At 43.2% G+C, this 21,559-nt stretch overlaps 1 protein-coding gene across 1 annotated transcript in view; it reads right to left on the bottom strand.

Annotated features, from left to right (window-relative positions):
- Positions 1 to 17,593, bottom strand: part of ANKFN1 (ankyrin repeat and fibronectin type III domain containing 1) — a 106,612-nt gene extending 89,019 nt beyond the window's left edge. Inside the window, exons 1-4 of the mRNA XM_033138735.1 lie at positions 17,353 to 17,593; positions 9,461 to 9,671; positions 4,678 to 4,872; positions 1,247 to 1,360 (exon numbers count right to left, since the gene is read on the bottom strand). Of these exons, the coding sequence (XP_032994626.1) occupies positions 1,247 to 1,360; positions 4,678 to 4,872; positions 9,461 to 9,671; positions 17,353 to 17,538 (706 nt within the window). The 5' untranslated portion in view covers positions 17,539 to 17,593. The remainder of the gene's footprint in view (positions 1 to 1,246; positions 1,361 to 4,677; positions 4,873 to 9,460; positions 9,672 to 17,352) is intronic.
- Positions 17,594 to 21,559: the final 3,966 nt, after the last annotated feature.

Genomic DNA, 21,559 nt, shown 5'->3' with positions numbered 1-21,559 from the left:
AAACTAAAAAATTCATTCCAGTAGCACCTTAGAGACCAACTAAGTTTGTTCTTGGTATGAGCTTTCGTGTGCATGCACACTTCTTCAGATACACTGAAACAGAAGTCACCAGACCCTTATTTCTTGCTCTTGTTTGAGTAAATATGATTAAAGCAAGGATGTTAGTTTAAAATGTGCTGTTGTTCTTGTTGTTGTTAATTCAATTTATATCCCTCTCTTCATCAAAATATCTCAGGGCGGTGTACAACATTAGAAACACATTACAAAACTTCAATGATAAAAACATAATTAAAACATAGTAAAAAGCATACTGACGTACAGCCCAATAGTAAAATAATCATAATAAAAACAATCCATTCTTCAAGAAAGGGCTGGTTCTCATGTAATCACAATATGCACAAAAGCTGACCTCTGGTGTCAGACATCACTCAGTGATACTGTATCTCACACCAGAGTGGCTGGGGCAACCCAGTCAGATGGGCGGTGTAAAATAATAAAATTTATTATTCTTATTCTTCTTATTGTTATTATTATAATACATTGCATATTTGCAATGCTACTAACAAGAGGAAACCTATTAACTTCCTGGCCTCTTAAAGTTGGAAGTCATGTCCCAACCTGAGAAGAATGGCAGATGAAGTTGATGGACTATGCCAAAATGGCTAAAATGACTGGAAGAATCATAAATCAGAAAGACCAAAATCTTAATAAAAAATGGGGAAAATTTATAGCTTACCTTAAAGAGCATTAAACTTGTTAGTAGGATTGGAATATGCTAATGGAATATCCATTGCATATAATGGAGATGTAAAAGATTTGGATCATCATAAAAGATTCAGGAGGAAATGATTAAGAATAGGACCCACAAAGGGGAGGAGGGAAGTCCAGGAGATCTTGTTTTTATGATCTATGTTCGATATATGACTGTAAATTTTTTAATCTGAAATACCAAATAAATAAATTTCAAAAATAGAAATAAAAATGGAATTCCTTCAGATATGAGTGCTCAGTCACATGGAATGGAAAGACAGGAAGGGACCTGGGCATCCCATTTGCAACCTGCCCAGCCCTCCTAATCAAACCTTACTTTGTCCTCGGGGAACAATCTCGATGATCTTACTCAACATTTGACCCCGTACCATATTGTTAACCTGGCCTGATTTGTGAGATGGTTGCTGTAAACAGGCCATCTTAATCAGACAGGTCTCATCAACGCAAGGTCATGAAACCAACCCAAAGCCAGTACCTTTATATTTGGTCACCACCGCTGAGTTCATGCTATGAGGTTCTTGGAAAGTGACAGTGAGTGATGTGCTGCTTGTCACCATGAGGCAGACGTTGGTCGGTGCCTCGGGGGCTCCTGTGAGCAAAGAGAAAACATCATGTTACAGGCGGAACAAATACTTTTCAAACAGTGTTCATCAAAGAAACGTCCCCAAACCATACAAAAAAAAATGTGAGCTTTCAGATGGTGTCGCTTTGAACGATACTAGGCAGTCTATGCTAATGAGATCTGATGGACACTATTTGTTTGGTTGGTTGGTTGCCTTCATCTCTTTTGGATAATGCTAGCACCCCAGAAATCAAACATTTCCTCGATATATGTAGATAAGAAACAAACAGACACTTGCTGAGATCAGTACTAGGACAGATAAGGAACCAAAGAAATTTTGTTATTTATTTTTTATCTGCATTTCAAATTATTGCTAAATAAGCAAGCACATTTATATGGCAGCTCAAACCATTGCTTTATTTTCTTTATGTGCAGCAGTAGCATGACCACCTTTCACACTTTTGCCAGAGAATAAGTTCCCAAAAGCACAATTGAACATATTTTGGCATCTAGCTATGTATAGGTTTGCAGTGTAAGCTTTCTCAAACTGCAGTAATTGAAACATGTTTGTTTCAGAATGAAACTCTCTCTCTCTCTCTATATATATATATATAAAGTTTATACATTTCACTAGTTTTATGTTGTTGTTGTTGTTGTTTAGTCGTTTAGTCGTTTCTGACTCTTCGTGACCCCAAGGACCAGAGCACGCCAGGCACTCCTGTCTTCCACTGCCTCCCGCAGTTTGGTCAGACTCATGTCGGTAGCTTCGAGAACACTGTCCAACCATCTTGTCCTCTGTCATCCCCTTCTCCTTGTCCCCTCAATTCTTCCCAACATCAGGGTCTTTTCCAGGGAGTCTTCTCTTCTCGTGAAATGGCCAAAGTATTGGAGCCTCAGCTTCAGGATCTGTCCTTCCAGTGAGCACTCAGGGCTGATTTCCTTAAGAATGGATAGGTTTGATCTTCTTGCAGTCCATGGGACGCTCAAGAGTCTCCTTCAGCACCATAATTCAAAAGCATCAATTCTTCAGCGATCAGCCTTCTTTATGGTCCAGCTCTCACTTCCATACATCACTACTGGGAAAACCATAGCTTTAACTATACGGACCTTTGTTGGCAAGGTGATGTCTCTGCTTTTTAAGATGCGGTCTAGGTTTGTCATTGCTTTCCTCCCAAGAAGCAGGCGTCTTTTAATTTTGTGACTGCTGTCACCATCTGCAGTCATCACGGAGCCCAAGAAAGTAAAATCTCTTACTGCCTACATTTCTTCCCCTTCTATCACTAGTTTTATACATTTCACTAACTTTACATTCATTTTGACATTTCAAAACTTGACTTCCATCCCCCTCCTTCTGTGGTTCCTTAAATTTATTTTTAATATCTTCTGCATATCCAAATTAACTTAATTTGCTTATTGATCCATCTTCTTTAATTATATACTCTTATAAAACTGCAGGTTGTTACAATAATCTTGCCAAAGTTTTTTTTTATCTGTTTATAATTTATCTGCAAATATTCAATAAACCATTTCCATGCTTTTATAGAAAGTTTGTTATCTTGATTTCTTATTCTTCAGGTAAGTTTTGCCATTTCTGCATACTCCATAAGTTTTTGTAGCCATTCTTCCTTTGCTGGGAATTCTGCTTCTTTCCATTTGGGGGCAAGTAACATTTTTGCAGCTGTAGTTGCATACATGAATAAGTTTCTGTACAGTTTAGGTAGTTCTTTCCCTATAATTTCCAAAAGAAAAGCTTCTGGTTTTGTTTACAAGGGCTATTTTAAACATCCTTTTCATTTCATTATATATCATTTCCCTGTAAGCTTTGACCTTACTACAAGACCACCACCAGAATGAAACTTTTCATAGAAATGCTTGATGATCCTGTGGTCTCCAATATGGCCCCCTTAGGCCCCCACCAAGGCGCCCTCATCCTCCCAGTTTTTAAAATGAGGATTTTTGGCTTGTTGGTGGTGGTGGGGTTGCCTGTGCACTTTTGTATCCTTTATTTGTTTTAGTGTATACAGTGGTACCCCGGGTTACGTACTTAATCTGTTCCGGGTTACCCCGAAAAGGACGTAACCCGAACAATTCTTTCTGCGCATGCACAGACTGAAAAACCCCTGAAAAAACCGAAAACTGCGAAAAACGCTCTGCGCATACGCAAACCGCACACATGTCGGGTTGCGCATCCGGGTTAGCGGAGTTCGTAACCCGAAAAGTATGCAACCCGGAGCGTATGTAACCCGAGGTATGACAGTATGTAGGTGTCTTGCCTCTTTGCGGGGCAGGGCGCAAATTCTGAGCATAACCAACATTTTTTTTCTGTGAAATGGGTATTTTGTGGTGCTCACAATAGCTTCTTTGATTTCCAAGCAGGCTGTTGAACTCCAAAAAGTTTGGGGATCCCTGCACTAGATGATGCTAGATGGTTTGGAGGGTTCAGAATAAGCAAACAAAAAATGAACCACGGCTTGTAACACCGGTTTGGAGAGATTGCTCAAATCATGGCTTGCTGTTTTGAGGATTTGTGATTTGAGGAAAGTCATATATTAAGATGTAAGAGAGAGGGGAAGGAGGGAAGAGGGAAGTGGAGAGGAAGAGGGAACATGAGGTTATTTTTTGAATCTGTGTCATCTTGAGAGAAAGGCTTTAGGGAAATAAAGAATATGGCAATTGTTTAATTAAATACTGTTATGTACTGAGCTTGGATCCTAGAACAATAGGCAGGTAGGATACTAAAAAGCAGCAATTTGATTGATCTGCAGGAGCTGCCCAATCCGGCTCCAGGAGGAAGTAAATCTGCAACCTGATTGGCCCACAGGAGCAGCCCAATCAGGCTCCAGGAGGGGAGTTGAATCAGCCAATTACGTGGGACCCATTGTGTAAATAATGTATATATATATGTCCAGAGGGGTTTTTTTTTGGGGGGGGAACGACGACTCACTCACTGTTGACCGTGAGCTGAGATAAAGAGCATGAAATCAACAGTCAACTCCCAGTATATTTCAAATAGTTTTCTGTTTTTAGCCTATTAATTAATCTATCAAATGTAAATTCAAATAAACATTGCTGCATCTCTTAAAAATGTAGGTGTCTTCTGTTTTTAGTAGTAGAAGCCTTAAGAAAGTATCATGTACTTGCAGAGGCTGCTTTACAGCTATGAGAAACATGGGTCCTGTCTTCTTCATGAACTAGATAAGGTCTACTTGAATCCCATCACCCACAATACTTTAAGTTCCAGGAGGCAACTTGTTCTATCTGTACCAGTCCCCCTGGTTTTAAGACTGAGGTCTACTGCTGCTCTGCATGAATGCCAGTGAGGACGAATAATTGGTTTTTCTTACTGGAATGTTCATAGCCTGATTTCATGCGCTTGTAGAGTCGGTATCTCCACTCCCAGGATTTCAGCTGCTTCTCCTTCTCGGAGCTGTCTGTGCTGAGCCCTTCGTTCATCACTTCTGCAGACAGATCGCTGACTCGTTGCTGAGCCTCTTGAACCAAGTTGCTCAGATGGATCGACCTGCTTTCCATACTGACAACTAGCAGGGGAAGGGAAATGTGGAAGTTAGCACTAGGACTTTTGCATGGCAAAATCGCAAATTTCATCCGCTGTCCAGGGGTTAGGGTGAGGTGCAGGGGAGAAAGATCAGTGTGCGGGACAACTTTTGCCAAGCAGCTGTGACCCAAAAGGGGAGCCCCACCAGCATACTCTATCACACTGCAAGAGAGTCTGAAGAACAAAACACAGGAAGAACATAGGAGGTACTAAGCCTTACAAGGAGCGCTTGAAGGAGTTGGGTATGTTTAGCCTGGAAAAGAGGAGACTGAGAGGAGATATGAGAGCCATCTACAAATGTCTTAAGAGCTGTCACATGTGTGACGGATTGGCCCTAGGGTGGAGGAGGTATGACATCCCAGCGCAGAAAGAGTTAAGCCACCTTCGTCTTGATGGACAGTTCATCCTTGGGGACGGGGCAATCCCCGGTTTAAAAGGAGGGAATGGCCGTTTTGGCAGTTGAGAAGAGGGAGGGTGTTTGTGGAGACAGGGAGAAGATGGGTGTGGGGCCAGGATAGTGGTGGTTAGGCTAGGATAGGATGAAGATTAGTCTGTTATACTGAAAGAGTTTATATTCTAGATGTAACTAAGCTGATGAACTATTGAAATACGCGAAACATGATGTTCTGAAATGAATAAAGACTTGATTTTGTTGAGCCAAGAGAAAAGAGGCATTTATTTGGTCCAGCCATATATGGGTGCTCATGAGGAGGTGAACCCAGGGAAAAGGCAAAACTGACCTGCAGGGTGATAGTTTGTGTCTTGGAGTTTCACTCAGGAGGGGCAAAAGGGCAGAAACCTTGGTAAGGCTACACAGTTACTAAAAGGGTTTAGCTAACTGACACAGTGGGGGGATCTAATGAGAGAGAGCCCCAGAACTGATAGAGCTGAGAGGTATTCTTAACCCAGGAGCCCAGAGCAATATATATATATATATATATAACAGGCCACGACAGCTAAGTTATCCCTAGTTATAATAAAAGGGGATTATCCGCACAGACGGACCTCAAGAATCAAGGTGGGGGTGGATAGAAAAAGTGACCCTGAACACCTCAGAAATAATACACTTAGTAACAGAGGGGAAGTTGGCAGGGAGGTTTGTCGCAACATGGAAGAGGGAACAAGCTTGCTTTTTCCTGCTCTGGACGGTAGGACTCGAACCAATGGCTTCAAGTTACAAGAAAGGAGATTCCGACTAAACATTTGGGGGGGGGGGAACTTTTTGACAGTAACAGCTGTTTGGCAGTGGAGCTGACTCCCACAAGAGGTTGCGGACTCTCCTTCCTTGGAGGTTTTAAAGCAGAGGTTGGATGGTCATCTGTCATGGACGCTTTAGTTGAGATTCCTGCATTGTAGGGGGTTGGACTAAATGACCCTTGGGTCCCTTCCAATTCTATGATTCTAAGGGCTATTTATTAATCTAGAACAATTATATCTTGTCTTCCACGACAACTTCCAGGTTGCCTTATAACAACCGTTGGTACCATAATGAACCCACAAACAAATCCAGCTAAAAATTACATCAACTTAAAAGATTTGTTTTAAATAATATAATAAAAAACCCATCCCAACCTTAGATGTACTTGCTCACTACACATTGAGTGTACCCTGTAAGGTAAAAGGTAAAGGACCCCTGGATGGTTAAGTCCAGTCAAAGGAGACTATAGGGCGTGGCACTCATCTCGCTTTTAGGCTGAGCATTTGTCCACAAACAGCTTTCTGGGTCATGTGGCCAGCATGACTAAACCGATTCTGGCACAACGGAAGACTGCGATGGAAACCAGAACGCATGGAAATGCTGTTTACCTTCCCGCCGCAGTGGTACCTATTTATCTACTTGCGCTGGCTTGCTTTCAAACTGCTAGGTTGGCAGGAGCTGGGACCGAGCAACGGGAGCTCACCCCATCGTGGGGATTCGAACCGCCGACCTTCTGATCGGCAAGCCCAAGTGGCTCAGTGGTTTAGACCACAGCACCACCCGCGTCCCTATGAGTGTACCCTTTGTGTAAGTCTGGCCCTCTGTATCACTGATCAGCCGCTGGGCAGGGAGAAGAGAGAAAGGGAAATAGATGCGGCTCCCTGGTGGTGCCAAACTGCTGGATGGTAACTGAAAATTCCCAATCACACAAGCAGCACCCAATCATTTTGCACAATTCCCTGACCTGCTGAAGTTATGGGTATGAAGAAGCAGTGTTCAGCCTTCAGGTGGCCCCTAGATGGATCGAGACGCCAAATTTAAAAAATGGCGATAAGTGCAGTGCAGTGTTATTATTATTATTTTAATGGAAATGAAGTGGTTATAGATTCGCATTCTCTGTGTTCATAGGCATGTTTGCATTAATGACAGGAAATGAATATAATTTATGATTGCCCCCGCATGCCATCAGACTACATTTGTTTACCGATGAAGTCAATGAAAAATTAGTTTAGTCTTTTTTCCCTCTCCCCCCCCCCCACTGCTGTTTAGAACACTCAGGACTGTGTTTTCCTGCAGATCTGTCATGCCTAATGAATGTTGCTTCAGCCGTCAATCACGTACTCCAAAACCCTGTCACACTTCTTTCCCCCCCAGTCACGAACCATGACAGAAAAATAAACAAATAAATATAAAACTACACAACTCTTTTCATTGAGCAGCTATACTATGCAAGGAGTGGGGGTGGGGTGCGGACAAGGGGGGTTGGGGATGAAAATAATCTCCTGGGAAGGTTAAAAGAGCCCAGGATAAATGATAATGTAAGTGCTGTGGACATTGCAAAGCAATAAAGGTGCACCAATTCTGGCTTTTTTTAAAAAAAATATGGGGGGAGTAATGCACCCTCACATACACACACAGTCCAGTGGAGAAAAAAAAATCGGCAATATTAGTAGCCTCAAGGTGCAATTTCCTGGAGCTCAGAGATTGACAGGTCAGTACTAAATGCTGTTAATTTAACTAACTCCAAATTAATGGCAGAGTCTGCTCGGTCCGGACCCCTGAAAACACGGTTTCATTATGGACATGCTGGGAAAGGCCTAAATATAGGCATTGACGGTCTCGAGCGAAATCTGTAGGCATTGGTGTATTTTTAGCCACAGGTAAGGCGTCAAAATATGTGTCATGGATTAATGGGCCTTGGCAAGCCGCTCGCTCTCCCCTCGCAAACAAACAAGCAAACAAGAACAAAAAACGGACTGAGACCGTCCCATGAAAGAAGACAAAGGGCAGTTTCATAAGCCACTTGTGAAGTGCTCTTAGTGTATTAGCGGAGTGCTGATATTGGACAGGAGTCGGCCTTCGGTAGCAGCCAGCAAAGCAGACATAGCACAACCAAACATGTGAAAATACAAGGATTTCATTTGTTTCTCGCTGTCAGTTTCCCCCTCTCCCAGCCAGGGCCCGGCGAACTTCATTTGGCTTTCATTGGGATCCTGCGAGACCAAAAGCACAGTTCCCAGGGCTCCAGATTCTGGATTTATTTATTTGTCTAATTTATTGTGCAGTTGCTCGAGGATCTCGTGTGGCTCGGTGCTATTAAAGGACAGGCAAACTCTAAGGTCGCAATCTATCGCACAGCCCCACATCCCGCTGAATTTTCAACTGGACAAATTAATTCACTGGTTAGCATTCACGCAGTGCTAACGGAGCGCTAGGTGCTGATCACATCAAAAGGAGGCTTTCATTCGTGCACAGAAGACTTTCTGTGCAATTCTTACAAAATATCGAAATCACAGTGCATTTTGGGGACTATATTATATAGCCCATGGGTAGGCAACCTAAGGCCCGGGGTCCGGATGCGGCCCAATTGCCTTCTCAACCCGGCCCACGGACGGTCCGGGAATCAGTGTGTTTTTACATGAGTAGAATGTGATCTTTTATTTAAAATGCATCTCTGGGTTATTTGTGGGGCCCGCCTGGTGTTTTTACATGAGTAGAATGTGTGCTTTTATTTAAAATACATCTCTGGGTTATTTGTGGGGTGTAGGAATTCATTCCCACCCCTCAAAAAAATATAGTCCGGCCCCCTACAAGGTCTGAGGGACAGTGGACCAGCCCCCTGCTGAAAAAGTTTGCTGACCTCTGATATAGTCCTTTTTTTGGTGGGGAGCAAATTTAGCTACTCAAAAAGCAATAGGTGTATGGGTCTCCATTTGCAAGGTTCTGATAAGCAAGCTTGTCTGATGACACACACATCTATTATCCAGTTACAGCTAGAGCTGAATGGAATTTGTGCCCAATTGTCAAGCTTTTTAATAATAATAATAATAATAATAATAATAATAATCTGTAACTGGATAATAGATACTTTGAAGTAAGTATGTTTGCCTAAATATCCTAAGGCATGATTTACAAGTTAGCCTCTGTTTTTTCCACTCATGTTAATGGGATTTAAACATGGGCCACAGGGGACTGTACCCTCTGTACATCATGCCTGGGCCTTGCCACATGACATCTTTCTCTCTGTGGTGCCGATTATCATATGCAAGTCCTCATGCACCTGGCTTCCTTATGTCTTGACACAGCTCCCCAATGTGGTTGCCTGGCCCCTTTCTGTACAACTTAGCTACAGTACGCATCCTGCCATACTCACAGTGCGGACTCTCCTTTGCCCCAGCCTTCAAAAGAATCTTGGCAATAGGCACATTATTTGTCAAGATGGCGACGTCCAGTGCAGTTAGCCCCTCACTGTTAGGAGTGTTGAGATCCAGCTCCTCGGGTGTGTATTGATAGAGGAGAATCTGGACAGCGTCCAGGTCTTGCTGCTCCACAGCTTCCAGCATGGCTTCACAGCACTGAAAGTTCTGTTCATCCACATGAGATTTTTTTTTTTGTAAAAACAACAACAACACAAAAGATGTCAACATAACTGTGCATCTTAGCATCTCTCCTCACATTTTTATTTTTATTTTTTCAATCATAAACACACAGAAACACACACACTTAAAACAAGGAAGCAGAACCTTTTTCAACCCGAGAGTGATGTTCCTCCATGATACAACTTTTTTTGGCAGGCAGAGCCATGGATGTGACTGTTACCTTTGTACAAATATTATACAAAAAAAAAAAAAAAAATCAGATACAGAAGCTTAGTCTCTTTTTCTACTTCTTTCTCTTTCCTTCTGTACCCAAAACTTGTCGGGGTTTGGGTGCTGGAGCTCCTCGTGCACGAACTTGGACTGATCATGCACGAGGTACCAGTTGCGGGGAAAGCGGCCAGCGTTCCGCGTGCTTTTGAGCACGGTCGCCGGCCAAGTCTCACAATCCGAAGGAAGCTGAGTAAGCCAATTGATGACTCCGAAGGTGTATGAGTTCCTAGTTGCCTTCTTAATGAAAAGTTGCCTCGTGAAAATAAATATACCCTGACTCTGAATAGATGGACCAACTTAAAGAAATTAAATTTTTACTTTGAACCTTTTACTCCCCCTTTACCCCAAAGGAAGACAGACGCCGGTTGTATCTTTAGTGGCTTCGGCAGAACCCGCATAGGCTCGTCCCCTAAGCTAAGTTCTCCTAAGCTTAAAGTCCCTGCGCGCCCAATCTTCCGCGAGGCTAGCTAAATAAGACTAAAACAGAAATATCTTCCGCAAGCCTAGCCCTAGGCTAAATCTAAAAGAAACCTAACTAAAACTAAACCGAATGATCTTCCGCGATCTAACTCTAACTAAAGAAAACCCATCCAACCCATCCAGCCCGCTCCTAATCCCTTAAACTAAACTTGACTTCAACTAAAACCCAACTAAAGCGAAACGGAAAGAATGCACGAACGAACGTGCCTAACCCAAACTGAACGTGCCTAAGTGGGGGTGCCTCTGCCTTTTATTAGGGAACAAACGTGACATCATCATCAATGTCTCAACCAATAAAATCACTGTTGCTGCCCTCCAAAAAGGCGGGAAGCAAGTTTAACGCTCATTAACAACTTTGAACATGACCGGAACTATAAAATAAAGGCGGATTAATCTCATAAGTGAACCACACTATTCATTTATGCTTTCACTTTCACTTTCGCGCGTAGTTATACCAAAAATAGATCCCGAAAACCTCATAAAATAACCAAATAAATATAAATCCATGGCGGATCCGTGAAACGTATTCCGACAAAAACTGTGTTTGAAATTTGTATTGTTAGCTGTCCCAGGCTACCACTGGGATGAAGGGCAGAAGAACAGGGAGATAAATAAAGACTTGCGCCATTGGCTCAACTATTAAACTTTTTTTCTTCCACTCCTTTGCTTCCCGACACACACACCCCCACTGAATTTGGCTGGGGGGGTTCTCCTTTCTGATGCAGTCTCAATCATGATTGATGATAAAATATCACAAAACATCACATCAAATCCCGATATAAAAGCACAATAAAACAGCAACTGTAAAACCAGCAAAATTATCAGTTACAGCCCAAACAGAAAGGTTTTTGTGACATTGGGGGGGGGGAATTAAGTATCGTTTGGGAGGGGGTTAGACATTTGCCTGAATATGCAAGACCTTTAAAATGTGGAGGGGGAACATTGAGAGTCCTTTCTACAATCAGGAACCCTGATAAGACAAGACTTTCTCCTTTTCAGAGCTCTGCACTAAACACGTGAGAGTCTTGCCTGTGCATCTCTCAGCTCTCCGCATTTTAAGTCTTCATGTCTTCAGGCAAAGCATGATTAGGGCTTCTGTTTCCTCATTTTCAGGTCACTTTAATCACTGGTTCACCTCCAGCTTATGAATCAGAGGCTGAATCAAGTTTGGGGCTCTTATGATGAGATATGTCACCTCTGTAATGCCTATTCAGTCTTAACAACATTCCTAAATTATTGGTCTTAACAGCTGCCTGTTGGAGTGAATTCTGCATTATCTTGCATAATTCATTTTTTTAATTATTATTAAAAAGCAACAGCAACAACCCACACACCACCACTTCTAGGTCTCTGGGCAAGAGATGCCCCCAAATGACTGGAAAATGCCTTATATCATGTTTTATTATTCACTTTGAAATACATTTACTGGGCAGTTCAAAGGGTTGTTTTTTTTAAAAATCAATTTAAGCAAATCTGATCTTCTGTGGATTGAACAGCTGAGGTCTCTTGAGTTTGTATAGAAGCAGAGGAGATACAGCCATTGCCTTTTCACTCTGAGAAAGAAAGAAAAAGGGAAGCAAGGATCTGATATTCAAGGTCAAACTACTGCTGTTGTTAAATATGTCTTTGCAGATAATATGTAGGCTTTTAAAAATGCAAATTGTGTCACCTGGGGGAGCTGACAGTTAATGGGACCAGAGCAGGGATGAGGGGGATGGTTATTTTAACTCTTTTTGTGGTCCTGAGGAAAATACTTCTACTGAACCAGCAGTTGCTTTGGGAATCAATTCCCCATTGTCTCAAAAGTTAACACTGGCTTTACCTCTGTACGGTAGGCTAGTTTATACATGCCCTCACACACCTCCATCCTCCATCCGGACAAGCAAAGGACTAGTTTGCTATAATTCCACTCACCTGTCAAACTTGGCTCATGAAGGTGTGGGGAAGGTAAAGATATGGCCCACTGGTCAGATTCAGCATCCCACTCTCAGTTTACCCATTTATGTGAAGGGTTTAGATGCCCACACTGGTGTTAAACTCATGCAGAGGATGGTTTATTAAGCCACGCAGTTCTTAGCTTATTATTCCGTGCAGATATGGCCAGCATGGTCTCATCGCTCCAAAGGTAAAGGTAAAGGACCCCTGGACAGTGAAGTCCAGTCAAAGGCGACTATCGGGTTGCGGCGCTCATCTCGCTTTTCATGTCAAGGGACCCGGTGTTTGTCCACAGACAGCTTTCCGGGTCATGTGGCCAGCATGACTAAACCGCTACTGACGCATGGAGCAACCGTGACAAGTGCGTGATAGGGTGAGCTCCCGTTGCTCTGTCCCAGCTTCTGCCAACCTAGCAGTTCGAAAGCACACCAGTGCGAGTAGATAAATAGGTACTGCTGTGACAGGAAGGTAAATGGCTTTTCCGTGCACTCTGGCTTCCATCACGGTGTCCCGTTGCACCAGAAGCGGTTAGTCATGCTGGTTGCATGACCCGGAAAGCTGTCTGTGGATAAACGCCAGCTCCCTTGGCCTGAAAGCGAGATGAGCGCCACATGCCATAGTCACCTTTGACCAGATTTAACTGTCTAGGGGTCCATTACCTTTACCTTTTTATAGTTCCAAAGCATCCAGAAAATAAATGCAGGTTGAACAGCAAGGGATGGGGATGGAGGTACTAGCACCTGCACAATGGACTGTTCAAGCCCATAAAAGAGCAATCAAATCTTCCTGTTCACGAGTGAGGCAAAAAAAGGACAAGGCTTAGGCAGTGAAGAAACACACCATCTTTTAATTGAACAGGAGAGAAGCAGGTGCAGAAATATAATATGGCCTGCAGGTTTTTGTTTACAAGAACATCTTTCTAATGCTCTGCAGTGGTACCTTGCCAAGTTCTGCAGAATTCCTTTTTCAGTATCCCTTTGTGATAATTAGCTAGTAGCACTGTGCTAGTTTTGGAAGAAAAAGGGAGAGAATTATTTGCACAGCTAGGCCCAGCTGAGGTTGAGCATGCTGCACGTTGGGAGCTCTGTGGGAAGATTGTGACAATACTGTCTGGCCAAACAAAGTTGGTTCTACCGTGGACAAACCAGGCCAAATAATTTCCCCTCATATGCTCTTGCTTCACAACCAGAAGAATGGCATGTTTATGTTGGCTTAATTGGCTTTAGGGTACTGTGGTCTGATCACTACTTCTTCCCACCCTGAAGACTATTGCGCCAGTGAATTTCCTATCCCGAGGAAGAGAAGTGGCTCCGTGTGTTTTTACCCCATGACCATGTGATGTTGGGAGTAGGGTCAGAGAAGAGTAGATGACTCTTATCCAGGATTATAAACAGGAAGGGCAGATACCGGTAAGTTTCATGTCACTTCTAAGAGCATCTAAACTCAACAAATTAAGGGACTGTATATGGGATGCTGCGAGTTGTGGATAAAAATAATGGGGATCTGGGAGGTAACTGTGCATTCGAGAAGGTAAGGGGATGGTGTTTGGGTGGATTTCCATACCTGATATGGCAACTAAAGCACAGCAAGACAACTTGCAGGGCTAGGCATCGGGCTTCCCATAACCCAGCCCATATAAATAAGAGACCAGTAAGTCTGGTTTTGTGTCAAACCAGGCCACAGTTTTACTGACTACAGATGAAAGAGGTTTGGCTTGGGCATGGGACAATCTAAATACTTCCAGCCCGCCCACCGGAAGTGATGTTGGTCAATCCAGACAAGGGTTCCTAAGACTTACATCAAATAGGGTGACCCCTGCAAGGACTGCCTCTTGGGGGAGTGCCTTCGGCCCTGGTTCTGCCTGGGCACGCAGACATGGCCACTCCCCCCAGATCCCTTTAATGGGATACCCCGGTCAGGCGGAAACTACAACATCCTCTCCATCCAAAACAAAGGATTGCCCATATGCCCAGTTGTGACGATTGCTATGAGGTAGGCAAAACCGCCGGATCAGAGCCAGTTAGCCTGGTGGGCAAATTCCTACCTGGCCCCTTAAGGAAAACAAGGAATGTTGTACTTCACTGCTACTTATGTATCACATCCCACAATGGGAACCCAGTAAACTTCAACATGTCTAAAATTATTCATAGGTATATAAAAAGGATCAAAAGAGAGAAGAGGAGGACCCTCCTAGCACCTACTTTTTTCTGTATTTTTTCTTGCCTCTCTTTCCCTCCACTGTATCCACTATAAATAGATACATTTGCATGGCTGTTTTCGGCAGTCTGTCAAAAGATTCTTAATTCAAGCTCACACTCTTTTTCTTTTTCTTTTGGCTTTCCCTGCGGTTGAACTATAACTTTGGGAACTCAAAACATTTGTTTTCACCCCAGCAGCATCCGTTCGGGATAGAATACACAGAGATGAATAATAATATTGCTATTATCAACAACAACAACAACAACAACAACAACAACAACAACAACAACAACATTCCTCTTCCTCCTCCAACAACAATAAATGTCTTATTGCACGCAGAATACATGGGTGTGATTACATTTTTGTATGGCAAACAGGGATGAGAAGGCAGGACGAGAGACAGAATACGGACCCAAACCTGGGAGGTTCTTACAAGGGCAGGAGGCTTTCCAGAACAGATCTCAGATCCATTCTAGAAAAAAGCATATGAGACAGACTTAGCTAGCACTATCTTGAGATGCCCGTTGGCTGTCAGAATCAACTGAAAGGTAGCATTAAAAACTCTGATGCTGAAATTCAGTAATGTGATATTGAACGGGCGTTTTTGTTTTTATTAGAAAGCTACTAGTTTACTGTGATGTCGCTGGATGTGGATACTGGCGATTTCTCAAATTATTTGAGGGAAAGAGATTTCAACCTGAAAAGAAATTGCGAGAATAAACAACTCCATCTATAATCAGAGCTAGTCTTCTCTTTTGGGATTGGGGTCTGGTAAAGAAAAGGAGTTGGGCAGGTCGCAGTGACCCAAAACCATTATCGACTTCTAATGTGTTTTCCTGGGTTGGAGGAAATAAAATAGTTGGGTCTTATTCTGTGATTAGAACTATAGCACAAAACAAATTCTTACAGCGTCTTGGCAGGAAGATAAAATAGTCCATTGGTATTTACACCCTCCCACAATCCTCCTAAAAGGAGGAACAAAATGGAACAAGACACATTTTTGGTGTGTGAGAGTGTGAAAATTGCACAGAATGTGCATCTCCACCAAGATTTCAATTTAGTATCTTTTCTAAGAACTGAACTGACACAAAATCAACATTATGTGAAAATAAAGCAAACAAAGAAAGACAAACGTTTCATTTACACAAACTGTCATTACAGATGGCGGGTTTGGGATCTTACAGTCAAATCTCCCCTCTCTCCCTATCCTGATCTAGCCTTTTTCTTTGAGTACATGGCAGGGTTTAAGAACATAATTACAGAATCCCATGCCTGCAGAGTCAAATGGCACAGCTCAGGAAAATTTGTATCCGTCTCAATTGTTTGAGTGAATTATGTAAAAGAAATTAATTCTTGCATGCAGTGACAGGTGGTGCCCACTAGACCTAATGGAGCAGCTAGGAGGTCATGAGGACAATTATTATTATTATTATTATTATTATTATTATTATTATTATTATTATTAGTGAAGTCACAGGGGTATGGCCAAGCTGTTCTGATTTTCTCCCCATCCCCCTCTCTTGCAAAGCTACTGTGAACTTCGAATATTTGCATTTGTTACAAATACTTAGAACCTAACTAAGCTATGTGCTATGGTAATAGTTAGGAGATACAAAACAAGCCACACACACACACATTTCAAGTAAATTTTTGCTGCCGGTATACTCACTGAAATGAATGACTCGCTAGGGCCATTAATTTAAACAGGCTACCTATATTGTGCTCTGATCTTCTTAATGGTAATGATGATTACAAAGCATTCATACAACAACCCTGAGTTGAATGAGGATGGTATTGTGAGAAGAGGATTAGGATGGGATAACAAAAGCATCCAGCAAAATAGGCAGGCTGCAGTCATAACCCCAGTACTCCTGCAATGATGGTGATAATCATAGCTACAGCTATGCTGGTCTGCCATAGTCAAAACCAACCAACCAAACAAACAAAATCCTTCCAGTAGCACCTTAAAGGGACCCCTAACCATCAGGTCCAGTCGTGTCCAACTCTGGGGTTGCGGCGCTCATCTCGCTCTATAGGCCGAGGGAGCCAGCGTTTGTCCACAGACAGCTCCTGGGTCATGTGGCCAGCATGACAAAGCCGCTTCTGGCGAACCAGAGCAGTGCACGGAAACACAGTTTACCTTCCCGCTGGAGCGTCCCCTATTTATCTACTTGCACTTTGATGTGCTTTCGAACTGCTAGGTGGGCAGGAGCTGGGACCGAGCAACGGGAGCTCACCCCGTGGCAGGGATTCGAACCACCAACCTTCTGATCACCAAGCCCTAGACTCTGTGGTTTAACCCACAGCGCCACCTGGGTCACTTAGAGACCAACTAATTTTGTTCCTGGTATGAGCTTTCGTGTGCATGCGGCATTTCCATTCTCATTCTGGGGCAAAGTTCGCAACCCGGAGCAACTACTTCCAGGTTAGCGGAAACAAAATACAAAATAAAAAAATTCCTTCCAGTAGCACCTTAGAGACCAACTAAGTTTGTTCTTGGTATGAGCTTTTGTGTGCATGCACACTTCTTCAGATACCTGGGTTAGCGGAGTTTGTAACCTGAAGCATTTGTAACCTGAAGCGTTTGTAACCCGAGGTACCACTGTAACCTCCAGCATTTTGTAAACAAAAGAGAGATCCAGAGAGGGTAAAAACGTAGTGGAGAAATGATACCTACTAGAGCTGGGTGTGAACAAACTACTGGATCTAAACTTAGAGAAACGCATGATTAATTTGACGTATTACAGCAATAATTGATTGAGGGGGTAAATGAAGAAATTACCATTGAAGACTTTCGGAGACTGAGGCGGTCTGATCTGGCTCTGAAATAGGCCTCATCGAAAGACGAGTGGCTTCCCTTCAGCTTCTCTGAGAGGTTCCGATAGAGTCGCTTAGCGGCGTTGGGAGAAGACGGGGGGTTGTTCTTTCTCGACTGGGAAAGCTGCAGGCTCTGCATTTGCTGAGTCATATTTCACGCAGCAGTTCCTGCGCAGAAAGCCAGTACGGCTCCAGCAATGGAATATATGTGGGGTTGAACTTGCTGAGTCAAGTCATTAGAAATATTTGGAAATCCTTCGTGAAATCACCAAATTCTGCAATCAGAAGTAAACGGAGAAGAAATGATGCAAAAATTATTTCCCTTTAAACATTTCGTCGGTGTTTCTACGTGAAATATTTGATCAGGGTTCATTTAGAGAGGGTTTGAGGGTAAACTTGGGAGTTCATAGACCTCATTGGCTAGTGCCCTGATCTCCCAGGAGCACTTGCAACAGAAAGCAAGAGGAGGCTGATGCCAATTCATCAACCATCATTTTTAAAAGTGGCTTGAGAAAGGAACAATGGTTCAGTGGTAGCACACATGCTTGAAAGTATTAGCTAGCTGGTGATAGAGTAGACAGTGCAGTGCAGTGCAGTACACTTCTTCCAGTGTACTGGAAGAAGCAAAGATCACCAGTGACGAAGCAATGATTCTTCAACATCAACTTCGTTGAACTGGTCATGTTGTGCGGGTGCCTGATTATCGTCTTCCAAAGCAACTACTCTATGCCAAACTTGAAAATGGAAAGCGTAATGCTGGTGGTCAACAAAAGAGGTTTTAAAAAAATGTAGTATGAATACCGACAACTGGAAAACACTGGCTTGCGAGCGCTCCAATTGGAGAATAGCCTTTACCAAAGGTGTCATGGGCTTTGAAGACACTTGAACTCAGGACGAAAGGGAGAAATGTGCTAAGAGGAAGGCACGATTGGCAAATCCATACTGTGATCAACTCCCGACCGGAAACCTATGTCCCCACTGTGGAAGGATGTGTGGATCCAGAATTGGCCTCCACAGACACTTACGGACTCACTGTTAAGACCATGTTTATGGAAGACAATCTTACTTGGCTACGAGTGATCACCAAAGAAGAAGAAGAGAGTAGACAGTATAGGTCAGAGCAGACAACCCAATACCCTGACTTGTTAAGACAGCTCTCTGTGTTTCAAATCACTTACACTGTCTGCAGCCTTCTAACAACAAGTGGAAAAACCACACTGTTGTTGTTGTTTTAATGCTTGAACACATACCGTACAAATTTATTGATTGATTCATTAAATTTGTGTACTGCCCTTCATCTGAAGATCACAGGGCAGTTCACAACACAATTTTTTTCTACATGCTATGTGTACATGAAACAAAATCCATCTCTGGGGAAGGGTGCGGGTTGCTAAAAGAAAAATAACTTAAATGAAACAGCACATGAAGATTTTACTTACTTGTTCATTTTTATTTTTATAGGCACTTTCAAAGTAGCAATATTTGTACTCTTAGATGAAGTGGAATAACTTGGGCCTACAATTTTGAAATGAGCACTGAAAGATTACAACACAATTGTTGCCATTGCTGAAGTCCAGGAACACCGGAAGGAGAAATTTGGGTGGTGGGGGCATAGGAGGGAAGGGCTCAGCTCTGCCCCATAGATTTCTGAAAGAGAAATAAGGGGATATTTCACACTAATACTCTCATTCTAAACGGAGGTCATCTGAAGGATGTCTTATAAACTTTGATGGAATTAGCTTTCAAGTCGAAAACCTCAGGGTTGCAGCTCAACTTTACTGTCCATCTGATTATTCAGTTATAATCTATACGTGAATATTGCGCTTCCTTGAAATAATCACAAGGATTCAGCAATGAATGGGTGGCTGGAGGATAGGCTGCATGTCTGGCTTGGTGGAGGCAACCTGTCCACCTTGCTTCCTCTGGTACAGCCTATGAAATCCTCAGCCATGCTTTGGATAATAGGCACTTAAGGAACTCTAGCATTTTTCTCACTGAACACGCCTCCCTCACTATTGAAGCAGATTGCTTCACTTTGCTCTTAATTGGTCTTTTAGTACCAACCAATCAGTTCCCCAATTTCACAAATTTCTCCTCTTATCTGCTGTGATTGGCGTGGGGGCAGCGGAGGGACAGGGCAGCGAAACAGGCATTTCAGACGTGAATTGGGTCTGGTCGCAAATAGCCTCACACATTTCCTAGGCTAATGAAGTATTGTAAACAGACGGATTCCCCTAAATGACGAACATATGGTGAGAGACAGGGCCAATAATTGGGTTATACAATGAAGAGAGTGCCTTGTTAAATCCAATTGACAGTGTCTCCAAAGAGAATTTTCTAAAAGATGCTTCTGCAGGAAGAATAGATGGAAGAAAGAGAGGGGTTTGTGTGTGAGGTGGGGGATTTAACAGTCTTCTAGGACTCCAGACTTAAGTTATTCTTGGCTTATTACTTAGACAGCGTAAAGCATTGGAAAGGAATCATTTCAATTCCATTTTTCTAAATTGAATTCTACAGGCTATGAAATATGTATATGTGTGCATATTTGCTTGTTTCCCTTATCTTCTGCTAATCAAAAGCCTAAAGAGCAGTGATGGCCCAACTTGGCCCTCCAGCTGTTTTGGGACTACAACTCCCATCATCCCTAGCTAACAGGACCAGTGGTCAGGGATGATGGGAATTGCAGTCCCAAAACAGCTGGAGGGCTAAGTTTGGCCATCACTGCTATAGAGGCACTGAGGCTCCACTGCGGCCACTGGAAATCTTGTTTTCCTTGCGTGGCATTGTTTAACTTTACAATCTTGAGGACTAGAAACTTACTTTTGAACAGAGAATGCGCTGCCCCTTGAGGATGATGAATTCTGCAGTCAAATGGGGGGGCACTTTTGCATAGTAGTGGGACTGGGGCTCCACAGGTGTGGCTACCCAGGTAAGGCTACATTGTGTTTCTGACTTCCCAGTACCACATGCAGCTGCTGGTTATGGAGGGGGAGGCAAGGCAACAGAGAGCTTGGCATAGTACAGGCACAGCATTGGAAGTATCCGTTTGGTTGTGCCATTGCGCCAACCTCCCTGCTCCCTTGCCCCTCCCTTCCTCCCTCCCACCCTTGGCAGCCAGCAGTGGCACACAGCATTGGGAAACCGAGAGAGCAATGCTCCACCCATGCCAGCAGCTACAGCTTGTGAAAGTTCAGTCACAAAACGCACACAGTTCCTCTAGCGGTAAGCGGCATACACATTAGACAGTTGAAAATGTCTGCCTTAGTTGTGGTGAACCAATTATCCTGGCATGGTCAGGAATGGTATTGTGGGAAAGCTGAGAGGGGTTAGGAAAATAGTAGCTGTGTTTGGGGAGCCTTTGGGGAACTTTTGCTTGGGGGAGAGGAAACCTACAAAATGCCCACTAGAAGAAGAAGAAGAAGAAGAAGAAGAAGAAGAAGAAGAAGAAGAAGAAGAAGAAGAAGAAGAGTTTGGATTTGATATCCCGCTTTTCACTACCCGAAGGAGTCTCAAAGCGGCTAACATTCTCCTTTCCCTTCCTCCCCCACAACAAACACTCTGTGAGGTGAGTGGGGCTGAGAGACTTCAAAGAAGTGTGACTAGCCCAAGGTCACCCAGCAGCTGCATGTGGAGGAGCGGAGACGCGAACCCGGTTCCCCAGATAACGAGTCTACCGCTCTTAACCACTACACCACACTGGCACTAGCACAAGGATAGATGTGAGTATACTTTTAAGAGCATCTCCCATATTTAGTTCTGGACTAGAGGTGCCGAGTTGCACCCAGTATCGGTGCCCCAGTTGTGTGTACATCACATACACACAGCACTAGTGCGCCGGGCTCCTCAAAAGGTTGTGCCAGAGTGTTGGACCTTCAGCACTCTGGTGTGACCTCTGATGAGCTCAGTGCGCCTTCCTGTCCAGCGCTGGCATCCCTTCACAATTTGAAAAAGAACTCTTACAAAATAAAGAAAAGCTTTTCTATAAAATGTAAAATTTGTTATTAGAGTGGGAAATAAAAGACGAGCTTGTCAAAGCCTCTATGACACACCGGGCAATAGATATAGGACACAACATAGATTTTCATCTCTGGGGGAAACTTTGGAAGAGTGATCTGAAATTTACAGCATGTTATTCCTTGAAGGAGAACTACCTGAAAATGATTTACAGATAG

Source organism: Lacerta agilis, chromosome 2 (genome assembly GCF_009819535.1).
Source record: "Lacerta agilis isolate rLacAgi1 chromosome 2, rLacAgi1.pri, whole genome shotgun sequence".
In the NCBI taxonomy this organism is placed as follows: domain Eukaryota; kingdom Metazoa; phylum Chordata; class Lepidosauria; order Squamata; family Lacertidae; genus Lacerta; species Lacerta agilis.
This window is presented reverse-complemented; position numbering and strand designations above follow the sequence as displayed.